At 39.2% G+C, this 22,297-nt stretch overlaps 5 protein-coding genes across 5 annotated transcripts; 4 read left to right on the forward strand and 1 right to left on the reverse strand.

Moving 5' to 3' along the window:
* Positions 1-764: 764 nt before the first annotated feature.
* Positions 765-1,034, forward strand: EAE97_003560 (uncharacterized protein; the record flags this gene model as incomplete). The annotated part of the gene is made up of 1 exon (XM_038874072.1): positions 765-1,034. The coding sequence occupies one exon, from the start codon at positions 765-767 to the stop codon at positions 1,032-1,034; it is 270 nt and encodes an 89-aa protein (XP_038734681.1).
* A 5,904-nt stretch (positions 1,035-6,938) lies between these two features.
* Positions 6,939-8,905, reverse strand: EAE97_003561 (uncharacterized protein; the record flags this gene model as incomplete). Its single annotated transcript, XM_038874073.1, has 6 exons — positions 6,939-7,133; positions 7,248-7,898; positions 7,947-8,046; positions 8,103-8,246; positions 8,292-8,305; positions 8,381-8,905. 6 exons carry the CDS (start codon positions 8,903-8,905, stop codon positions 6,939-6,941), a joined length of 1,629 nt encoding a protein of 542 aa, XP_038734682.1.
* A 920-nt stretch (positions 8,906-9,825) lies between these two features.
* Positions 9,826-10,740, forward strand: EAE97_003562 (uncharacterized protein; the record flags this gene model as incomplete). The annotated part of the gene is made up of 1 exon (XM_038874074.1): positions 9,826-10,740. The coding sequence occupies one exon, from the start codon at positions 9,826-9,828 to the stop codon at positions 10,738-10,740; it is 915 nt and encodes a 304-aa protein (XP_038734683.1).
* A 3,363-nt stretch (positions 10,741-14,103) lies between these two features.
* Positions 14,104-16,682, forward strand: EAE97_003563 (uncharacterized protein; the record flags this gene model as incomplete). Its single annotated transcript, XM_038874075.1, has 3 exons — positions 14,104-14,340; positions 14,374-14,959; positions 14,992-16,682. 3 exons carry the CDS (start codon positions 14,104-14,106, stop codon positions 16,680-16,682), a joined length of 2,514 nt encoding a protein of 837 aa, XP_038734684.1.
* A 3,828-nt stretch (positions 16,683-20,510) lies between these two features.
* Positions 20,511-21,558, forward strand: EAE97_003564 (uncharacterized protein; the record flags this gene model as incomplete). The annotated part of the gene is made up of 2 exons (XM_038874076.1): positions 20,511-21,310; positions 21,393-21,558. 2 exons carry the CDS (start codon positions 20,511-20,513, stop codon positions 21,556-21,558), a joined length of 966 nt encoding a protein of 321 aa, XP_038734685.1.
* Positions 21,559-22,297: the final 739 nt, after the last annotated feature.

Consider the following 22,297-nt stretch of genomic DNA (forward strand, 5'->3'; position numbering starts at 1 on the left):
TCTTCTACCGCACTAGACGACGACGCTTGATTGAGAAGAATTCTTCATTAGTTTGTATTACTCGAGTAGTTACAGTCTAGTAGATCTCTACATTAGATTATTTACCTAGTGAGTTCGTACATGAGAGAGTTTTCTAAGTACGTGCTAGCCAGGTTAGTAATAATTGTGTATTCTTTATCAACTTCGTTTCAATAACCTCATAGGTTGAGAACTGGCCAACGCTTCCCGTCCACGCATGACGCTTATCTCATATCACGATCTGCAGGGTCTTTCCTGATTTGGAAGTTGACCTTTTTCTTTAACCGTCTTGAGCTCTGACCTTGGGCTCACTACCATACCTAAGTAGATACTTGGATTGGATTGGATGATAAGCAGGTATGATGCATTAAGAATTCAAGGATCTCTTCATCGACAGCCCAAAATCCCACACTAAGAAGTTTTAGCTCCGTTCTCCTGTTTTTCAAATTTCAGGGTCTAACAGTTCACTAGCTCACTAGTCCACTAATCTACTAGTCAGGGTAATAGGTCGCTGGGTTGTCTATCTGTGATCTAAATCTGAGGGGAAGCAGAATGTATATATTGGCTTGAGACCGCATGATATTTCTTTTCCATATCATACAATCATCCAGCTTCACATCTACACACAATCAAATAATCAACCAAACGTTCAATAACAACAACCACAAGTCTTTCAACACTCTCAAACAACTCAGAACTCCAAATTCAAGTCTTCCATCTTCAAAATCTCAATTTCTACATTCAAAATGTCTTCCTCAACAGCCTCATATCCTTCCAACGGCTACATGTCCCACGAAGAGCATGAAAGCTCTCCAGATGCCTTCTCTCTCTTTGACTACGCCAGATCCATGCATGAGCACACCAGAAGACAAATGGAAGCTGCCGACAAATCCGCACGCCGAAGAAGCGCCAACTCTATGGGTTCAAACACACACGCTACTTTGAGAACCGGTCACGATGCTACCACTTCCATGGATAGCAGTAGCAGTGGCAGTTCAGCCTCTGAATCGCGATAAAGAGATTTTTATTCAAGCAATTTACTTCAAACATGCATGGAGGGAGAAGATATCTTAGGATATTGTTCTGCTGGAAGAGCAATGTAATGAGATGAGTCTGATGCATACAATGCTTCACGACGTCCAAAATGATTTTCCTCTGGTTTCGGTAACTTCACATACAAAACGTATACGAGAATACTCCTACGGGATAGGCATGGAACGGGTTTGGGAAAATAGCATTTGTATACGACAATGCGGCGTTTTAATACACGGATGGGATTTTGGGATATATCTTGTATGAATAGCATTTGTTTGAGCGAGGGAGTTGGGTGATGTGATGGGTGGTTGTGTGGTGTCTGATAGCGACGATGGATTTTCGAGGAGAGATTGTTTTGAATGATCTGCTAGGAATCTAGGCATTTTCGACTGGTGACAGGGAGACGCTTGATGAACTAGTTGATTAATATCATCAATAACGTGTTTTATCAGTGAGTAGGTCACTTTCACCTCAATTCACTTATTAAAACCATATTATTCAATAATAAAAAAATCAATTAATTGAAATTGAAATTATAAAGATTTTAATAATTTAGAATTTATTATATTATTTTGATAGATTCTTATATTATAATATATTTTTTTATATTTATTATAATATCAGTGAGAAAATGTTTTCCTATTAGAATTTCTTTCTTTTTAATATTTATTATGTGAATAAGAGTATTTACTTCAAAGAAATGACTTCAATACATTGGCTACTATATCAAAAGGATTAAGCGAATGCGAAAGAGACTAGCTCTTTCAGTAGTGCCTATATAAGGCCTACTACTTTCCTATATAGCTAGCTCTTTAGATAGAATACAGTTAGACATATAGAATCTATAATACGTGGGTGCTACGTCTTTCGTATTCTTCTCGAACTAATAACTATAATATTGTATTTAGGATATTATATATCTTTATAGTTTTTTGAATACATTTTTTTTTTGAATAACTTTAATAATAAGGAGTATATAGGCTTTTTGATTATTCAAATTCATTATAGATTATTAATAAAATATATAGTTATTGAAAAAGAAAAGTATAAATTGAGGTGAAAGTAATCTACATGCTGATATAGCCTATATGCTAATAAATTACGTTATATAATTTGTAATTTAAGTGATTTAAGCTTATAACAATATACATTTACAATAACGTGATTTATCATCGAGTGAATCATATCATCAAGTGAATCACTTTCACTTCAATTTACACTTTCAAACCCATATTATTCAATAATAATTAAATTAATTAATTAAAGCTATCAAGAATCTAATAATCTAGGATCTATTATATTATTTTAATAAGTTTTTATATTATATTCTATCTTTTCATATTTATTATAATATTTACTAAAAAATACTATAATATTAAAATTCCCTTTTTTTTAATATTTATTATATTAAATCTAAATATTAATCTTTTATTAAAATAATATATTAAAAGCTTCTTATTTAATGAATATTTCTTTTTATTATAATTTAATTTTTTTTATATATTAATATTTATTTAATATTTCATTTATTTTTTGAAATATATAATTCTTTATATTTAAGAAAATATTTTTATAAACTAATCTTTTTATATTTTTAATTAAAATTAATATAATTTCAAATATAGATATAAAAAAGCTTACTTAATAATAAATTATTCGAAATTTAATTAATATTAATTAAAAAAAAAGCTTTAATTAGATTATAAAGAATTTAAGAGATTTATTATTTTAGATTAAAAAAATAAAAAATAAATATACGAATTCGAATATTTAATTTCGAAAATATAATTTTAGAATTAAATAATATTAAATCTATTTTTTGAAATTCTAATTTTATATTTTAAGAAATAATTGATTTTTTATATATAATTTTGAAAACTATAAAGAATTCAATTTTTGAAATATAATTAATATATATCTTAATAAATCCATTGATTTAATTACTATATAAATATTTCAGAATATTAAAACAATTAATATTAAATAATTAAATTAAATAATTTGAATATAATAATAAATATAAATATATAATATCATTCTTTTTGTAATATATTTGAAAAGCTATTGATTTATAGCTTTTATATTTATTTAATATTAATATTCGATATTTGCTCTCTTTTCAATTTTTAATATATTTATTAAAATATTTCAATTATTCTAAATCTATTTTATTATTTATTTATTTATTCAATGTAAATTTAATAATCTATTCTATAAAAAGATTAATTTCAATATATTAATTTAAAAAAATAAATCTAATTCTGAATTATTAGAAATAAAGAAATAATTTTATTCTCTTTATTTCTATATATTATTATTATAGCTCATTTTCGATTACCTAACTATATTGATTTATTTTTATTATATTTTTTAATATTAATGATAATTATTACTATATATATAATTCTTATTATAAAATCTATTTTATCAAAATTATAGAAATCTCTATTCAAAATGCTATATTTCATTTGTATATTTATAATTAATTAAAATCATTTTTCAATAAACTTAGAATCTTTATAAAAAGCTTTTTGAAAATTATAAATATAATTAAAATATATTTTTAATTTGATTTAATACTTTATGAATTAATATACCCAAAGCTTTTTAATATATTTTATATTTCTTGATTTAAAAATATAATTTATTATATCTTTTATTTTCTTATATTTAAATAGAAAATCTTTTGAATTTATATTAAAAATATATTAAATAATAATCTTTTTTTTTTAATTCTATAAGTTTATATTGATTTATTTGAATTTTAGTATGTAAAATTAAATTATTTATTTTATAAATAAAGATTATATAAAGGATATTATATAATTAGAAAGCTTTTTGAAAACTTAGTTTTTTATTATTTTTGATAGCTTTGATAGTTAAAAGCAAGTATACTTCTTTATTATTAGATTATATAATAAATGATTAATAAATTGCGTATTGAAGTTGATTATATTTATTAAGGTGAAAGTGGTTTATTTAATAATATGGTCTATTTGATGATAAATCACGTTAATTAAATTCCCAAAATCTATCATTTTTCCATTTCTTTTCCCCCACCCCTATTATCATCTCCATCATCACCTCCCACACCTCGCTTACATAATCACACTGTCATGACTTTTCCATACCAACCCAGCCACAAATAAACAACGCCACACTGTTTCATCTGAGACATTCCGACGTCCCCATCCGATACATAAATAACACAGCCGCACTGACATCTGCCTTGATTTCAGCACTGCGCGTAAGGAAAATACAGAAATTCTTGATTTTGACGCAAGGTTTTGGAATGATGGGTAGGTGGTAGTTGGATGGTAGGTAGGTAATTATAATGAGAGGCTGGGATGGATACGATGGTTTGAATAGGGTGATTGGGTTGTGTGGGATTGTAGGGAAGGCTGGGATGGAATGTAAGGTTCAGGGTGAGTGAAAGCTGAATGAATACATGGTTTGTTGGTTTATGGTTTCGATTTATGGTTTTGATTTATGGTTTTGATTTATGGTTTTGATTTGTGGTTGATTTAAGGGTCATTTGATCTTTTTAGGTCTGATGATCTGGATCTTGGAAACTTAAATAGATGATGGATGAGGTGACGACTAATCAATTGTATGATTTAGGATTCAAGAATGGGTGATGGAAATGACCCAGTGGTTTACATTCTCTTAGAAAATGTGAGGCTGTGACATTTTGAGAGGAGGGGGGAGGGGGGAGGGGGGTTTTAATTGATATACATTCTTTTCACCTGCGATCTGGATAGGGATGTACATCTTCTTCCTCTTCCTGTTATTTTTCCTTTTGATCGCTATTCTACGCTGGTGCGCTTATGACATCGTTTGTATACATTTTATTTCCATACCTTTCTCTTCGCTAATTCACTTGTTTAGTATAGATTCCTCTATTTCTGACCCGGGTTCTCATCAGTAATCCTCTTCTTCCTCTGCAATCTAATACTAATCAACACCTACTTGCCACATCTCCAGCGCCGTGTTGTTAAGAACCTGGTGCTACCTCTCAATTCATCATAACGGGTAGTAAACGCTTCACCACTACGCTCTCAAAAATACTTAACTTCATGAGATATGGAGTGACAAAATTACCCATAGAATTTGTCGGGACAGTGATTATGTGACCGCACTAGCGCAAGCGCTAGTGCCTCGGCACTATAGTATAGACGTATCGTAGTCCTAGCTTTTAGAACCTCAAGCAATATTACAACAGTGTGAACCATAGTACTATATTGTCTTCACCATCCCCATGGTGATACCAACAGAATGAGTCTAGGATGATACTCTAAGGCCTCGAAAACACCCCCTTTGAGAATAATCATGGTCTTTATTTCTGCTTCGAGGCGTATGCGATTGGTAACTTCTTTACGACTTTTGAGTATCTCGGCATGTTAATTGAAATGAAAGTCTTCATGAGTGATATTCGGCTAGTGCCTTTACGGTTATCATTACCACCGATGTGTATGTTTATTGAGAGGTTTGTGAGTGGAGACAATGGAGCAATGGAGATATGTATTGAATTATATACATACCGAGTAGTATCGGCAGAGTAGCCATTCCACATATATCATTTTCGCGGAGGTGAAGTTAAGAAAATTAGCTAGCTGCTAGTTAAATGAGGAGTTATACATACCTCATTACCCCGCATTGGTACTTCAATACTCCTTGATAATACGCGATGGATGATCTGATGCTTGCAGATGAGAAAACATATGTTGCATCTTCACAGCTATCATGAAGGAGTCATTAATAGCCAAAGAAAATTGATGAGGCAACCTTCATGCGAATCTGATCCCTGGAAAGCAACAAGAGGCATGTAGTGTGCAGATGACACCGGCATTTAGCAAGTAGTTGTTGGAGATCTTTTTGCAGACCACTCCTAGATCGCTAAATCTATTAGGCGTGATGAAAATCCACGTGTTAGATATTAGGTCAGGTGGGGAGTTGGTAGGATTGAATCATCAAGGTGCATATATCTGTGGTAATTAAGAAGATAAAATTCAATGGAATTATATTCATTCACAAGAGATTTTTGAATACATGTAAACTTAGCAACTCCATAGCGCACACAAATGCTGAAAGAATTTGTTATCTGTTGCAAGGGCTTTTGACATTTTGTGCGTCGTCGAAATCCCATAAAACGTCATTCTACAACTATAAACCTCGAGGGATGCGCTAGCAGAAGAGAGGCTGATTTATAGTGAGTAGATTACCATCGCTAGCAAAATATCTGGTAATTTCTCCATAATATCATAATCTGATGCCCCACAACTTGTTTCCATTCATTCATTCACTAAACCCCTCCATCCCACCACCTTCTCATCCCCACCACTCTCATCCGAACCCCCTTTCAAACAAAGCCCCACAAAAAAATACTACTCCACAACCTCAGCTACAAAAGATATACAGACTCACTCATTACCATATCCATCAAGTATATATAGGATTGACTGTATACTGAATGCGAATGCACGTCTTCCGATCCATCACTCGCCGAGCATCTTAAGGATTCGCTCGAACTGGACTTCAGGTGTCCCTCGCCCCGATACCTTTGAGAAAACGACTCGAATGTTACGTGAGTGTTAACTTGTGGGCATGATCGATCATATTTACCATTGCGCCACGGAGGTATCTGCTTCATTGGATGTTGGAATGGGAGAGATCGGGCATTATAAAGGTGAAGGGAAATGGTGCCGGGGGCTGGGATATTCACTTTCAGGGTATGAATTTTTTTGTGGTGATATGATATTTGCGGGTAGAAGAAACACCATCGGTCATGAGTGATGAGAACATTTATGTGAGCTTTACTTGAATTGATGAACTTTCTTGAATTAAGAAGAGATAGACAGATAGAAATTAGTACCAACATCCGCATTTCACGCTGAGATATCTTCCAGCCTTCGCGGCAGGAATCGTAACCATAAATTTCCAATCTCAACAACCATGTAATCCTCCCATTCGCGTTCAAAAAGCACATCATCATGCGAGTGACCAAACTGAACATCAAACGTGCGAGCTATACACGCAATAACCAAGCGTAGTTCATGGAGCGCCAGGGTTTTGCCTACACACTTTAAAATTGTAAGTTTTGTTTCATACCCAGCGCTAAAAATTCATAATGAGGGAAGTGTATAAATAACATGCTCGATCTAAGTATTCGCCGTATCATAAAAAGCTCAACTTACCGAGTGAACACCATAACCAAAAGGTATATAAGCCCTCCTATCTCTCACCAACTCAGGTCTTTCACGTGTCCATCGTTCCGGGATGAAACTTTTTCCCTGTGGAAAATATCGCTCATCTGTCATGAGTCCCAAATGCGACATCTCGACTTGTACATTTTCTGGAATGTGTAGGCCTCCAACCTCGATGCCTTGTGGATAAGTCGTTGCATGAGGGCCAGATGGAATGGGATTATATAATCGTAGAACTTCGTCAACAACCGCGTTAAGATATTCTAGATTCCTGATAGAATCGACAGTTATTTCCTTGTCTTTGCCCATGACTGAGCATATGCCATCAATTTCTCTTTGAAGTTTAGAAAGTATTCGTGGCTCCTTCGTAAGCGCTCTCAAAGCCTGTGCCAATGTTGAAGATGTAGTATCTGACCCAGCTATAATGATTAAATTTGCATTAGAATTCAACTCTTTCTGAGTAAACTCCTCACCACCATTTGGATCTGCGGATAATAAGTAGGAAAAGATATCTCGATAGGCTGAACCGTGTTCTTGTCGTTCCATAAGCATTCTTTCGCCTTTCTCGCGGAACATTCGAATATCGGATGTTTCAGGCATGTATGTAAGAAGCTGTGCTAGATTTCGTAGGGATGCAATAATCTGTCCGTATGTTAACTAGGATGATATACATAGGTGATAGCTACCCACGACGGCGAATGACATATACTTATGAACATATGACATATATGAGTTATCTCCTGTACCATCTTGTAGGCCAGCATGTTTTGAGAAACTCAAATCGGCCATGCTTGGAATAATTAGACTCTGTGTGCTATAATCTGACAGTATTAGGGATTGATATACATATCGAAAGTAAGGCCGTCCATTGCCTTTGAAACATTCACCTCTTTCCCGTCTGCTTTGAGCAATATTTGTATCATTTCATCCACGTGGATTTCCACCCTCGTGTTATACTCTCTGATGGCACTGCTCACGAAGCCTTTCTCCCTGCACAAATTTAGAATAAAACTATATACAGAATCAAAGCCTTACCAGATTCTTCTCCACTGTCAAAGTTCGTCAGCATGGAGCCTCACTTGTTCACATGATGTATGAAGTCATAGTGTATTAAAGCCACTTACAAGAGAGTGTTTTCCATAGTCTCTGGTCGTATTTAAATTGACCTCTCCATTGATAGCTCCAATCTCATAAAACGTACCTCTTGGGTATTTCCCCCAAAATACCCTAAGTACCGCATCCGCATTGGTGATAGAAACCTCGTTAGGACCTATTCTAACAACATCACTTTTGTATTTTTTATGGAGAGCCTCAATAGTATGGGATGTACGGCCGAGTCTATATTCATTAGCAATGAATAATTTCGTGAGAGCGAAACGCGCTGGTCCGGGGATGTGAGATAAAGGAGAGAAGTATAGCCGACGAAATGCAGTAAGAATTATCGCAGTAAGGAGAAAGGTTGCGTTCGAAGTAAAAAGATGAATGATGACTTGAAAGATTCTGGTGCTTGTAAAAATAAGGTAAAATAAGAGAATACAGTTCGATGAGAAATATATGGAGATAACTTTTATGGTGGATGGTTCGGGAACGGGGGAAAGAAGAAATTGGCATGCGATAGCTGCCATCATCGATGTGAAGGTCTCCGCCATTTTCATCGTAAATGATGACTAGTAGCGAGTGGAAGTTAACTATAGGAGATGAATCAAGATAAACAGCTGGCATGGAGCATTGAAGCTCTTTTACAAGGAGATTCTGGTGAGGTGAAGTCAAGCTGAGGTCACAATCTGTTTGATTAAACGCCATTTTCAGCCCACGACAAGCTCGTTACACTGCAGAAGCGCCTATGTTATCTTATCATGGGAAACAAGTGACATAGAAGTCGAAAGTTTGTTTAAAATACTATGTAGTATTTAGATAGATGAAAAAATACAAAAATAAGTCCCATTAAAATCCCGTGATTTCTCGATTATTATATCTTCTCAGTCGTTAATGTTTGGTGGCATACTCTGATCAAGACAAATGGCACTCCAAGATCTAAGCCCGAAACTGTAAAGTATGATTTGATTGTAAAGTCTAATTCGATGCATTGGGAAGGACTTGGATGGACAACTTCATTTTCCACAGAAGTATGGCGATAACAAATGAGTTTTGAAAGGTAAGAACAATATGGTTCGAACAAGACCTCGGAAGGAAGGTGGCTGTCGTCAAGAGGTTATTTAGTATGTAAGTTTGTCATGTGCCATGCTCCTTTCGACCTGTAATGCACACAAGTAGCATCATAGAAAATCATTACACTCTTCTCCGTAGAGTTAGATCCGGCGAAGCAATATATAATCAAGGCTAATCGCGTAGGATTCTTCAGTACCAGAGATTAAATAAAATAATCCAGCACACAATCGAGACCCGAAGAATCACTACAGTATGGCGCATAGCATCGATACCGAAGATCCACCTGCGTCCTTCTCACGGCTTTCAGAGAAGCTTCGAAATTCGATATGGAGTCTCGCACTCCCAGACTCGAGAATTGTATTCATTAAAAAAGTATGCTATTTCTCCCTGTGAGCACATCATGGTTAGAGTACGCTCAGATTGGGGTGTACCGGATAGATGCAAAAACGGTGCTCGCCCTGGTTCATCCAAAATTCTTTGTTCCGGTATAAATGACATACTACCGCAAGATATCAAAGATTTGGAAGAAGTTCGGGCAGGCATCAAGCATGATGGTCAAGTTGGTTTCTCGTCAAATGCACAAATTCCAAACTTGTTGCTTGTTTGTAAGGAATCATACAACGTCGCCATCACAAGATATAAACGAGCGTTTCCGTCTGTTGGAGCTTTTGCTGAGACCTACTTCGATCACCAAAGAGACATATTGTTACTTCTTGGGGAACAAATAGTATGTGTGTGCGGCTGGCAATGCCGTGAACCTATGATTTCAAACGAGGCACGTAAAGTTCGTCATATTGCTTTTCAACATGAACCCATATTAAAAGGGTCCGCATTTCATCAAAACGATAAAATAGCCAACACTTCCAAGCTTGCTAGACTGTTGCGTACGTTCTGCAATGTGGAAAGTGTGACGATTGTGATTGAAGACTATCGAAGTGACGATCATGAGAATGGCATAGCCGAGTCTCAGAGAGACAGTGAGCTGGTATTCTTCGCGCCAGTGGACATCGGTAAAGCTCTGCGCATGTTGCGTTCGCCTGTAACTAAACGTAGTGATTTTTGTAGCGAATTGATTCCTGAACATTATTTACGAAATAGATATGAAATCGACATAAACCTTCTTTACGATCTCCAATCAGATGACTACGCAAGTTTCTTTAGGTGGAATGTGGCGACACTCAGATGGATGAATTTAACGACTGCCGGTTTCAAAAGAAGATTTAAAGAATTGCAAGAAGAATACGAGTTACGTACTGGCGTGAACTGTTACAGAATTGTAGAAACTAGCAGTTTTACGCCTGATTTGAGTTCCTGAGATCATCAAATGAATTTATTCTGTCGGCTAGACTCATTGTTTTGCATAACTTCAACCTTTGGAATGAACTCAACATTCAAAATAATGCGATCGGACGTCTACCATCCGGGATTGTTGGGCACCCTGGTCTGATGTTCATGTTGGTGTCTGAATCTTATACACCGGACGCAATATGTGAACGAAATTGCCTTTGAATACTGCCATCTTTTCTCTGCTATTATTTTGGGGAACGGAACGAGAAAGGGTTAGAGCTATTACTATACCTGTTATCAATCAGTTCTAAGGACCTTATATCCGTATTTTTGAGGAGGATAAACTTGTAGAGTGATTTTGGCGTTTTTCGGAGCCTTGTGTCACTTTACCGTATCAAAAAATTGGTATGATTGTATTTCCTAAGACCCCTTGGAGATGATAATAACGGTGGAGAAGCAGTATATCATGTTGAAGATTAGCAGGAATAGGCGAAAAGGGCCTTTTAAGAGCGTCATTGAATAATTTTAACGAACACTCGATTCGCGTTTAGAGGGATCAAGTGTGGGGAGTATGATTACCAATGTGAATGGGCAACTATGCCTATTTTCTTGTGTAACTACAGAGAACTACGAAGTAAAATATCTCTTAGGCTGATCGATCATTATAAACCAGGAGATGTGTAACATTACGGGTGCCGCAAATCCTGTCCGAAGCTTCCATTGTTGCACAGCGTACTGCATTGCTTGACGAGTTTTGCTTTGAATATGCGGAGAAGGGGGTAATGGGCCTATTCGATCGTTTAACTTGTCGTGGGCTATGGTTACATTGTAGCTGTACGAGCAAGAACAACATGCCATGAAGCAAAGTAAGGCTGATTCATGGCAAAATGCTACACCAATGCGGAAACTTGCAGTTCAACACCAAATGAGGGAAGTCTATCCCGAGTCTAGAATCTATGGCCAACAGATTCTTCTTATCCTTCGGCGTGATGTTTATGAGTATCCGAAGTCGGGTAGTCTGGTACAACGAGCGTGGATAAAGTCATTAAGGTTGTCTTTCCACTGTGAACTTTATTTGTTGATTTTCCTCACTACACTCATCACATATCGTTAAACTTATTGAAGAACTCTCGAGAGAATAGTTTGATCGTTCCTCTATGGCATTACTCGGCACGACAATGCAGGCTCGCCATGAGCAGCTGGGTGATCGTTTGCGGGCGACTAAAACACGCGGGATCTGCATTGCTGGCCTGATTATTAGTTGTATTTTTGGTTCTGCGATTCTCGCGTTTGGTATAAGTCTTCACGTTCGTCATGGATATGTCTGGAATGGCATCAACTATATCGACGTAATGGACGTACTTAGTGGAACCATCAGCGAGACAATTTCCCTGATTATCAACATGATCGTAACAATTCTCAACGAGAGCATGGGTTATATCCATAGCACAGCGCTCAGATGGTCCTTGCAACGGGAAGGGCGACTCGGGTTCAACTCGAACCTCCGCCTTTTTTCAAACTCACAGAGTTCAAAATCTAACTCAGTAAGTTCTCGTGTAGCTTTTATATGGTGGTGATCAAATTTCAACTCTGTATCTACTACATCTCTACAGATGTATACCAATGGCTGTTGTGGTGTTAATGGTTGCTTAGTGGTACTCCAATGCCGCCTTCCTACTCTGCGTCATCTTGTCTTATACATCTATACCTTTCAGTTCGAACGGCATTGGCCAAGGTATCATGATGTGGACTCTTTCTACCATGATACTTGGAGCAAGTATTCTTGTCCAAGCAGGACTTGCGACCTGGTCGCTCATCGTGACCGAAATCCCTACTTGGAGTTCCAGCCCACTCGATGCTACTTTTACCTGCCTTGAAGTATCTACCACATACCCGTTGGCTAGGAGCCAAAGGCGGTGTATGAAATCTGCCCATGACCGCAACACCACCTCAGACCCTTGTTTCCCGAAACAACAACAGGGATCTTTGTTAACTGTTCACAATGACGTGAAATGGGCATTGGGATTGATGTGGGCAATTGTACCACTCGGATTATGTTGGACTGGTGTCGTGCTTCATTTAGGTTACCCAACACTTTAGCACAATGCTCCTGGAATATACTACCTTCGGGAGCCAGTTTTCTCTGCGGAATATTTGCTATGTGGACTAATGGCACTAGTTACCAAGTGCGTCTTACGAACATCTTAATGGTATCAGCTTTCCAAGCTCCACTTACTATCGGACTTCACTGTGCAGAACTCCTTTGTAATCTATCTCGCGACGAGAGAATTTTCCGCCAAGCAACGTCTTCAAGAGGCACTAAACCACGCTGCAACAGTATATCAGCGGCATTGAAGGGTTGGGAGACTATACTATTGTTTGTGTTCAAGGCCTTCATTCATTGGATGTTCGGTTTGAGCGTCAACAGCCACATGACACCTGCACTAACGACGTTTACCATACAAATATTCTATTGCACCATCTGCGCTTGCTACTTGCGCTTTTTGCAACCTACATCAGTCTTCGACGACAATATGGCCCATTACCAGCAACATACGGACACCTTCAAACAATAGCTGACTTGGTAGACGAATGGCAAGGAGATTCGCCAATGTTCTGGGGGCATAAGGTGGATGGATCGAACGGCGAGCCAAATTTTGCGGGCATGGGAAGTGATCCTGTGAGGAAGATCAAGATGAGTGGACTTTATGGATGAGTAGAACAGAGCAAATGACATTGGTGTCTAGAAGAGGGAACTGAGGACAGCAGGGGCTATCAACTGTATGGGAAATGACATGAGGCTGAATTACACTTGAAGAAATTCAATTTAAATAACAGCATACACAAAGCTCATGATAGAAGGTGGAGAATGCTCACTTTCGAATCAATAAGAGAGACAACAGGATATATGCTTCCAGCTTCCCAAAATCCTAATTAATAGTGCATATAGCGTCTATCCTTGGATGCCAACTAAGCCTGCACGTCGAAACGACTTCGTTTATTCCGAGGCTCAATCTTCAATTTCCAAATGCACAGGATTTTAAGCTATTACTCTCCGCCTCTTCCTCCATAATTATCGAGATTCTAGTAGGACAAGGTGGGTGGCACAAAAAGCGCCAAGCTTTGTGATACATGAGATGATTCTAGTATAGCCTTCTGTCGATATCTGGACAAATGATATCCCTCGCACTCCGCAATTGCTCCTTGTTCTGACATAGCCTTGATGAGCTCAACTTCTTTTTCCACTGATCACTCGTGCTTCTCATACGCAAAGATGCCTATTACTTCAATTCAACTATAAAACTGGAGAACCGGCTCTTCGCATCACTATAGAGAATACTCGACATCGAAGATCCGAAAGATTCACAGCCAAGAGCCATCGCTGGAGAGAATGGAGGCACTTGCTGCTCTTAGCCTTGCAGGCAACGTTATGCAATTTGTAGATTTTTCTAGCAAGATAATATCCGAAGCTCGTGCAATCGAGAAAAATGGAGAATCGTTATCCATTGCTGATCTCCAGCGCTTTGCATTAAACTGTACGAAGCACGCGAGTATTATCAGATCCCGTCTTCAAGCCAGCAACTACACAAGACCTCTCAGCAAGGAGAATCAGGTTTGGGCCCCAAAAGTATTTCGAGCATTTGCTGACTTCAAGATATAGCATCTTGTTGATTTGGCAGCAGACTGCGAACAGGCTGGACATAAGTTCGCATTCTACTTGTCCACATTTTCGACTTCTTGGACAGCAATCAATTTCCTACACGTTCTGAAAGACAGTATTAGAGTTCGATGGCGACAGGAAGCAATTATCACCTTCGTCGACAAGCTTGAGGGCTTCCAGAGAGCCCTGACACTTGCTGTAATACTCGCTTTTCAATCCAGCGTTGACAATAACAACGAGAATCTCATATTTCATACAAAGGCATTGCAGGATTCAGGCGACAAAAACAACGCCGAAAGCATTAGACAAAATGAGCAGATCAAAGATATGTTGGTAGATATGCAGTCGCATTCTGCCTCAAATCTGGTAATACACCGAAAATTACAGACTTGTCTGCGCGACATCAGCTCGCTGCATCGATCCACGCCGCAAAACCAGACCATTTTGACATGGTTGAACTTTCGTCAAATGGCTTGGAGATACAAAGAGATATGCACCGCTTACCAAGAGACGTTTCAGTGGATCTTCAGACCGCCAGGTCTAGGAGATGCATGGGATGACTTTGGCAATTACTTAAGCGAAGAAGGTATCGATGCACCCTACTTCATCAATGGAAAGGCTGGAAGCGGAAAACGACCCTTCTTAGGTTCATTGTTGATAATGAGCAAACATATAACAAGCTGGCTCTCTGGGCGCCGCAGAATCAGCTTCCTGTGCTTCACTTCTTTTTTTGGAATTTGGGTACACCATTACAGAAGAGCCGGACTGGAATACTCCGGGCCATTCTTCACGAGGCACTCTCCAAGTACCCTGAGCTCATTCCATCAATACTCCCAGATCTTTACAGCAACTGGAAGAAATCTTATGTGAGCGATGAGCCTACCTTTGAGGAGATGAAAAGAGCGTTAGAAATGTTTGTGGAGAAAGCCTCACAATTTCTTAAGATATGCATCTTTATTGACGGCATAGACGAGTTGGCCGCCGATCATAAGGAGTTGGCACAACTGGCTCGCTCACTTGCTGGAGGAAACGTCAAGGTTGTGGTGTCCAGTCGGCCCATTAATGCAAGTGCCAACGTCTTTAGGGGTTGTCCAACCTTGAGATCGCAAGATCTCACAAGACACGACATGGATCAGTACATCAGGGTAAATTTAGTGGGCCACCAAGCCATGTGTCAGATGTCGAGATTTGATCCACGAGGAGCAGGAGATCTGATTTCGGAGATTAAATCGAAGGCTGAAGGCGTTTTTCTCTGGGTTCGCTTGGTTGTGCGACTTCTTGTAGACGGTCTTGAAGCTGGCGATTCAATTATGGACTTGCAAGCAAAGCTTCAATCACTTCCTAGGGACCTGAAAGATCTGTACCGAGGAATGTTGTCCAGAACTCTTCCGGAGTACCAGGTACAAGCATCTGAAATACTGCAGATGTTCCATGTCTGGAATACATACACTTCGCATCAGCCACTCGGCGTGATCACTTTTGCATTCGCTATGCAGCCCTTGAACGAGGCTTTCACCCGCCCAGTCGCTCCTCTGGATTTGGATCAGTATATATGGCTGTACAACAGTACAGAAGCACAAATTCAAAGCCGATGTTGTGGTCTTCTCGAAATTGGGAGAGATTGTGGTCCCGCAAACGCTGCTTTGAATTGGGCCTCTGGCGATGAAAATGACGGTTCGGTTGTGAGATATATGCATCGGACAGTTGGTGAATTTCTCGTTTGCGGCGAGGTGTGGGAAGAGATGAGGAAGATGACACAAAATACTGGATTCAATCCAGCTTTGAATCTATCATCAGCTTGTCTTTCTATGCTCAAGTCAGCAAGTACCATCACTAGCGCAAGAGCATCGACTATACTGTTTGGCAATCTGATCAACCTTATTGGTTCCTCTATTTGCTTTGAGAATCTAGCCTTGCCTGAGTATATGCAATGTATGGAACAATCGATGAGCAAACATCAGAACCTCTTCAGCCACCTTTTTGGCAGAGAAGTCACCCGGGCAGAAAATTGGCTGCAATACTTCCGCTCTAATATTGGGAAAGCTATTAGCAATTATAATGCAGAACCATTTCAAATAAAGGGAAGAATTTCTTATAAAGTTAGCAAGCTTAGACGGAAGGCACCTCCTGGAGCACCTTTCCACCGTGCACAAAGAGGTACTCATAACTTGGTAACGGCTTTAGTGTCTTCTACAGATAACACAGTTACTCCGAACGAAGATCACGTTCTTAGTGGAAGGGATATTTGGTATTTATATGGACCTCCTTTCCTTGAAACTCGACAGTTTTCAGCGTCTTCGCATGAATGAGCTTACATTTTAGACTTGAGGGCTGGTCTGCTGTTCGATCGTTCATAATAATTATCTTTGAACCTGCCACAGCCTTCATAGCTCATCCTATTCAGGGACGCATGTTGAAAGACATAGAAGATAAAAACAGCGAAATACAAATGGAATATGCGGCTATGACAACATCACAAGTGTGGCATGAGAAATTCCCAAAGACCAAGACAGAAACGCCGAGAACTTTCAATTTTCAAAACGAGATATCCTAAGGTTACTTTAAGACCTAGAATCACGAGAGAAACAACAGAAAGCAGAGGAAAATCCCCAGCCGGCACTAATGGCAATAGCCGTAAATCGATGAGACAACATCGCCGCACCAGCTCTCCCCCAAAGCTTAAGCCCTAGGCCTAGAACACTTCCTTCTCCTTCCTCCTTCTCCCCTCGCAACCAAATCCCCGCGACTCCAGCGGCGCAGCGGTGCAATCACGTTTCAAATCTTCAGACGGAAATCCACACCCCGGAATACGTTTCAAATTCGATCCGACCCGACTCATCTGTAGCAAGATCCCGGTTCAATTGACTCTATTATAGAATCAACTTATACATCATGAAGAATTGCGATGAACTTTCAAAGCGTATTTTTCATCTATTGTAGCGTATTTCAATTTAGAGTTTGAAAGTTCTGGAGAGCTCTTGAAATTTTCAAATTGATGTAACGACAAGAAACATCAACATATTTTAGATTACGTAATACAACGATCATCGCAAAGCATTCCCAATTGGGTATAAGGCTACGATACAAGACGGTTTGTTTGTGTTTCCGGAAATTACATTGTATACAAAATGTACATACGAGTATTGCGATGCACATACCTATCTAGGTGATACCGACCGGCGAATTTCTTTCGCACAACTCGGCTTATTTTCAAGCCACAATATATATATCATGTGAACATGTTTTAGTCCGAAGCCTCGTGATATTTCCGCACAGAGTACGTAACCTATGTGCTACGTACAGCAGGTAGTGTTACCGCTACTTCACTACATATTACATACCAAGTAGACCAGACAAGGTGGGGGAAGGATACTAGCAGTTGTTTCGGTGATGTCGATGAATGGGATGCCGAGTATGGAGTAGTTAGTGGTCAGCTTGAAGTCTTGGGGTCTGGAAAGCTGGATGGAAGGATTCTTCCGTGAGCTTGTCATTTGGATGATAAGCATAGTTAGTTGGCCATGTAACGGATAACGGAAGACAAGACTTTCTTGGTTGGTATGAGTCCGACTTATCCATATAGATGGAGATAACGGGAAATCTGAAGGCGGGAAAGATGGGGTTTGAGCCGCGTGTGTTTGGAGGAGGTAGTGTTTCTAGGGCGATAGCTAGGTATGACAGCACGGATTGGATGTGGGAGGATACATTGTGTATATTCTGTAGATGTTGAACATACCTAGGTAAAGATATCGATTAGTCTCCCCTCCAATATCATCCTCGTCAATTTTCAAACCTTTACGATTTTCAATTTGCCAACCCGAAAATCACTTACATACATGCATTCAGATCGACAGCGTTAATTACCACTCTACAGCACATCAATCAATCAATCAGCCCCGAACGACAACCCTTGAAAGGCTGCCGATCTATTCCCCCAAACCGTGAAAATTATTGAAGTCTGACAACAGGGCCGGCTAGACAGAGTAATGAAGCACACGACTGAGCACACGACTGAGCACACGACTGAGTACGTACGCGACCACGAATCTAACGTGGATTTTTATATTTAAGAAATTATTAGACTTTTAACGTTAACTGGTGGTAGATGCTTGGCATATTTAGTGGTGGCATCAAGGTGCACTGTCGAGTCTCAAGTCTTGACTCGTGAGGCTTAAATGGGGTTTAAATGAAATATGATGTACAGGTGTACCTTTTTGATGGGACAAAGATAATTAATTGACTTAGATGTTCCTTGAACATCGGCTTTAGTTTTCTCCTTTCCATGTACATTCACGTATCTACTTTAAACTCCAAAATTGGACATCTATAAAAAGTAAATACACTTTTCACGTCGTGGCCTCTAACGTTTCAACAAGTCGTGCTCAAAATCAATTTGCATCCTAGCTTTCATTGTACATCGTAGTAGAATTTTGCAGCCAAAAAATACACAAGGAAGCGTTTATCCATCCAATTTATCTGTCGTGGAACGTCTTTATTATCCGAATTGGTATGGAGATGACGCGTACGAAATATCATTTATGATTTGTTGACTCCATGTTCCTTTCCCTTATTAGCGAGTTACATCTCTCTTTTTATCTATCTAGGCTATCTAGGTAATTAATGGGTCTGTGTTTCCATGACCCCCCTGACTAGGTGACGAACTTTGGTCAACTCAGCCATTGCATGATGAAACTTTTGTGTTTGGAGATGTTGTCTATGAAAATGTGTGAGAGAGAGAGAGAGAGAGAGCAATATAGAGAAAGAAAAGACTGTTGGTTGAGATGGATTTGAGGCTATAGCTTATGATCTAGATGGGTTAATAGCTAATAGCTAAAGCAAAGAAGGATTAACACGTATATGTATATATGCATGGTATTAGCGCCGGCAGGTAGCCAAGCCCTGGGCTGACAAGAAAACATGGCATTGGCCTGGTCATGGAACAAGTAATCGGTTACTCGGGCTGAACCTTGTCGAAAGCTTTACAAGGCTTAGAGTTCTATATACTCATCGCTATCAATACAATCATAACTACCTAGTAGGCAGCTAAGTATGAACGTGAATACTTGATTGAGGAACATCTTCGTACTCAGGTATTACTTCGTAGAAACAATGTCCATGAGATAGTCAGAATGGCATCAGATCTAATCGTCTAATTCGCATTGAAAAGATTCCCATCTATTTAATATAAGCTCCCTGGTATCAAACAGCTTAAGTACTTAGAAAAGCTTGTCTACGTAATCCATCTGGAATATCCTAATTGCACTTGCTTCACTTCAATCACTTGCCGCGTAGAACCAACCACCGATTGGCTGAACATACCAACAAAAGCCAATGGATTCTACAACGCTACCGCGGCTACATGACATTTCATATTGCTTTCATCCCAGCCCATCTAATCAATCCATGACCGGGATTCATAATGGTAAATCTTCTCGCCATCAAAGAGAAGGAAAGAAATGGGATAAAGTCCGAAAATTCGTTCTTTAATAGATCAGATACCACTCCTTTCCTTTTCTAGATCATGATCAGATTGAAATGTCCACAAAACTCCTTTCTTCCCCACTCATAATTTTTTGATTCCAGTTGGTTTCTTGATTTGTTCTCGTCCTTCTCGTTGCCCTCTATCGCTTTCTCTCTCTCATTCTCTCACCACTCTTACTCTTACTAAAATTGGTATTCCCAACCTCCAACAACCGAACGAGCACTTGCGCCGCAACAATTGCATCATCTTGCATGCATACAAGTTTGACACAATACCAAGCTCCTATCGATTTTCACAGCGCTCTCCTTCAAAGAGTTAACCTCGTACTTCGTATTCGATTTCATTTGAGTTGTCTCTTGGCTGCTTGGATCTTCTCTTGGCATTATTCGATCTCGGAAGTGAGGCACACGAGCACACTCCTGGCTTGTTATATCAAGCGCTTTCCAGCTTGTATCCAGCAAGGTATGTATATTTGTATCATCCATTGAACCTTTGTTGCTCGAAGAATTTGGGGAATTGCGTTAATTGGAAAGCGCGCGATTGTTTTCTGGAAAGCTTGTTTATTTTAATTTTTTCATGTTCGCGAGTTTTGTGAAGAATTGAAGGGAGAAGGAAGAGACACGGGCAAACAAACAAAAATTCACTCAAAAATACCACAATGCGCCCTCCAACCTTTCTCGGCGCCATCGCCACAACATCTATTTTCCTTACCTCATTTACACACGCTTCCCCACGACCAAACGAAGAGCCATCCGCAGCGGTCGAAGAGAGAGAACCGGCTTTCCCACCTAAAATCAAGACCGAACATCACGACACAAAGTACTTTCACGAGCCAGGTGGAAACGATATATTAGGACATTACGACATACGGTATTTCCAAGGAAACCCAGTCACTTATGAAGAGAAGCAAGACTCCCTTCAATATCTAATTAGATCCTATCTTACCACATTCCGCGAAAGAAACATCGAGACATGGATTGCGCATGGGACGTTACTAGGTTGGTGGTGGAATGGCAAAATTATGCCGTGGGATTGGGATTTGGATACACAGGTTTCGGCTGCTACGTTGGCTTGGTTGGGAGAGAATATGAACATGACGATGCATAATTATACGGCGAGAGCGGATGACGGAACGACTGTTACGAGAGAATATTTGTTGGATATCAATCCTAATCATGTAGAGAGAGTGAGGGGTGATGGCATGAATGTCATTGATGCGAGATGGATTGACGTGAGGAATGGATTGTTCATTGATATCACTGGACTTGCAGAAGTGAACCCCAGTACACAGCCAGGAATCTGGAGCTGTAAGAATTATCATCGTTACAGAACGAGAGATATCTATCCATTGAGAGAGACGGAGTTTGAGGGCGTGCCGGCTCTTGTACCATATAGTTTTGACAGGGTACTCACGGATGAGTATAGTCCGAGGGCCTTGACGAAGACGTTACATGAGGGGTAAGTTTTTTTTATAGGTTTTTTTTAGTTTTTTTCATCCCATCATCAATACTTCCAAATTGCAAAACTAACATCCCTAAAGCCACAGATGGAACCCCGAACAAAAAGAATGGATTCCCGAACCCCAAATCAACATCCACGAAAGCGGTCTAGAAAGCCGAGATGAAAGCCACCCACACATGCCTCGAAGTATCCAATCTGGTGGTGGTCGCAAAGCGGGATTGAGAAATCTTTTAAACGTCTTGTGATTCTGGATGGACTTTCTGTTCTATGAATGATTTTTCGGAATCTTGAAAACTAGGAGGAGAGGTCTATGAAAAAACAAGGGGAAGAAAGAATAAAGATAGACAGAGGAAGGAATCGCAGATGAGAAAATGATACCCACACAACCTTTGAACATACAGCATAGTCAACCACATCACGCGAGCACATATTGGCATTGGCATTTTCAAAATCATGCGAAATGGAGTACTGAGGACTTGCAGGGTATAAATGCAAAGGGCATTTTAATAGGCGCATTGGAGTGCGATTCGTCTTTTTTTGTGGATGTTTACTTTGTTGTTGTATATATACCTAGTAGGTGTCTACATATTGGAACCTGGTCGATGAGGGGATGTGTATATCAGATGAGATGATATGAGACCAGATGAGATAAGATGAGTAGAGACACATATTCCCCGTGCGGGACTTTGTGGATACATCAGGATACAATACTCATACCCGCCAATTCTTCTTAGATAAATGGCTGGGTGGATGGAAACGGTGATGGTAATAATAGGTTAGCAGCGAAGAGAAACATGAGAGTCATGGAGTTCTCGATCGAGCTGGAATAAATGCATGGGGAGGAAAGACGAGGAGGTCGATTGATCGGGACTGTGTGTGTCTCCTGGGCTTGTATGTGTGGAGAAGAGAATGGAGTGGATAGTGCATATATATGGATTGTATATGGATATCTAGATATATTGTATACAAATCAGATCACAATTA

Source organism: Botrytis byssoidea (genome assembly GCF_014898295.1).
Source record: "Botrytis byssoidea strain MUCL 94 chromosome Unknown BBYS_006, whole genome shotgun sequence".
Classification (NCBI taxonomy): Eukaryota; Fungi; Ascomycota; class Leotiomycetes; order Helotiales; family Sclerotiniaceae; genus Botrytis; species Botrytis byssoidea.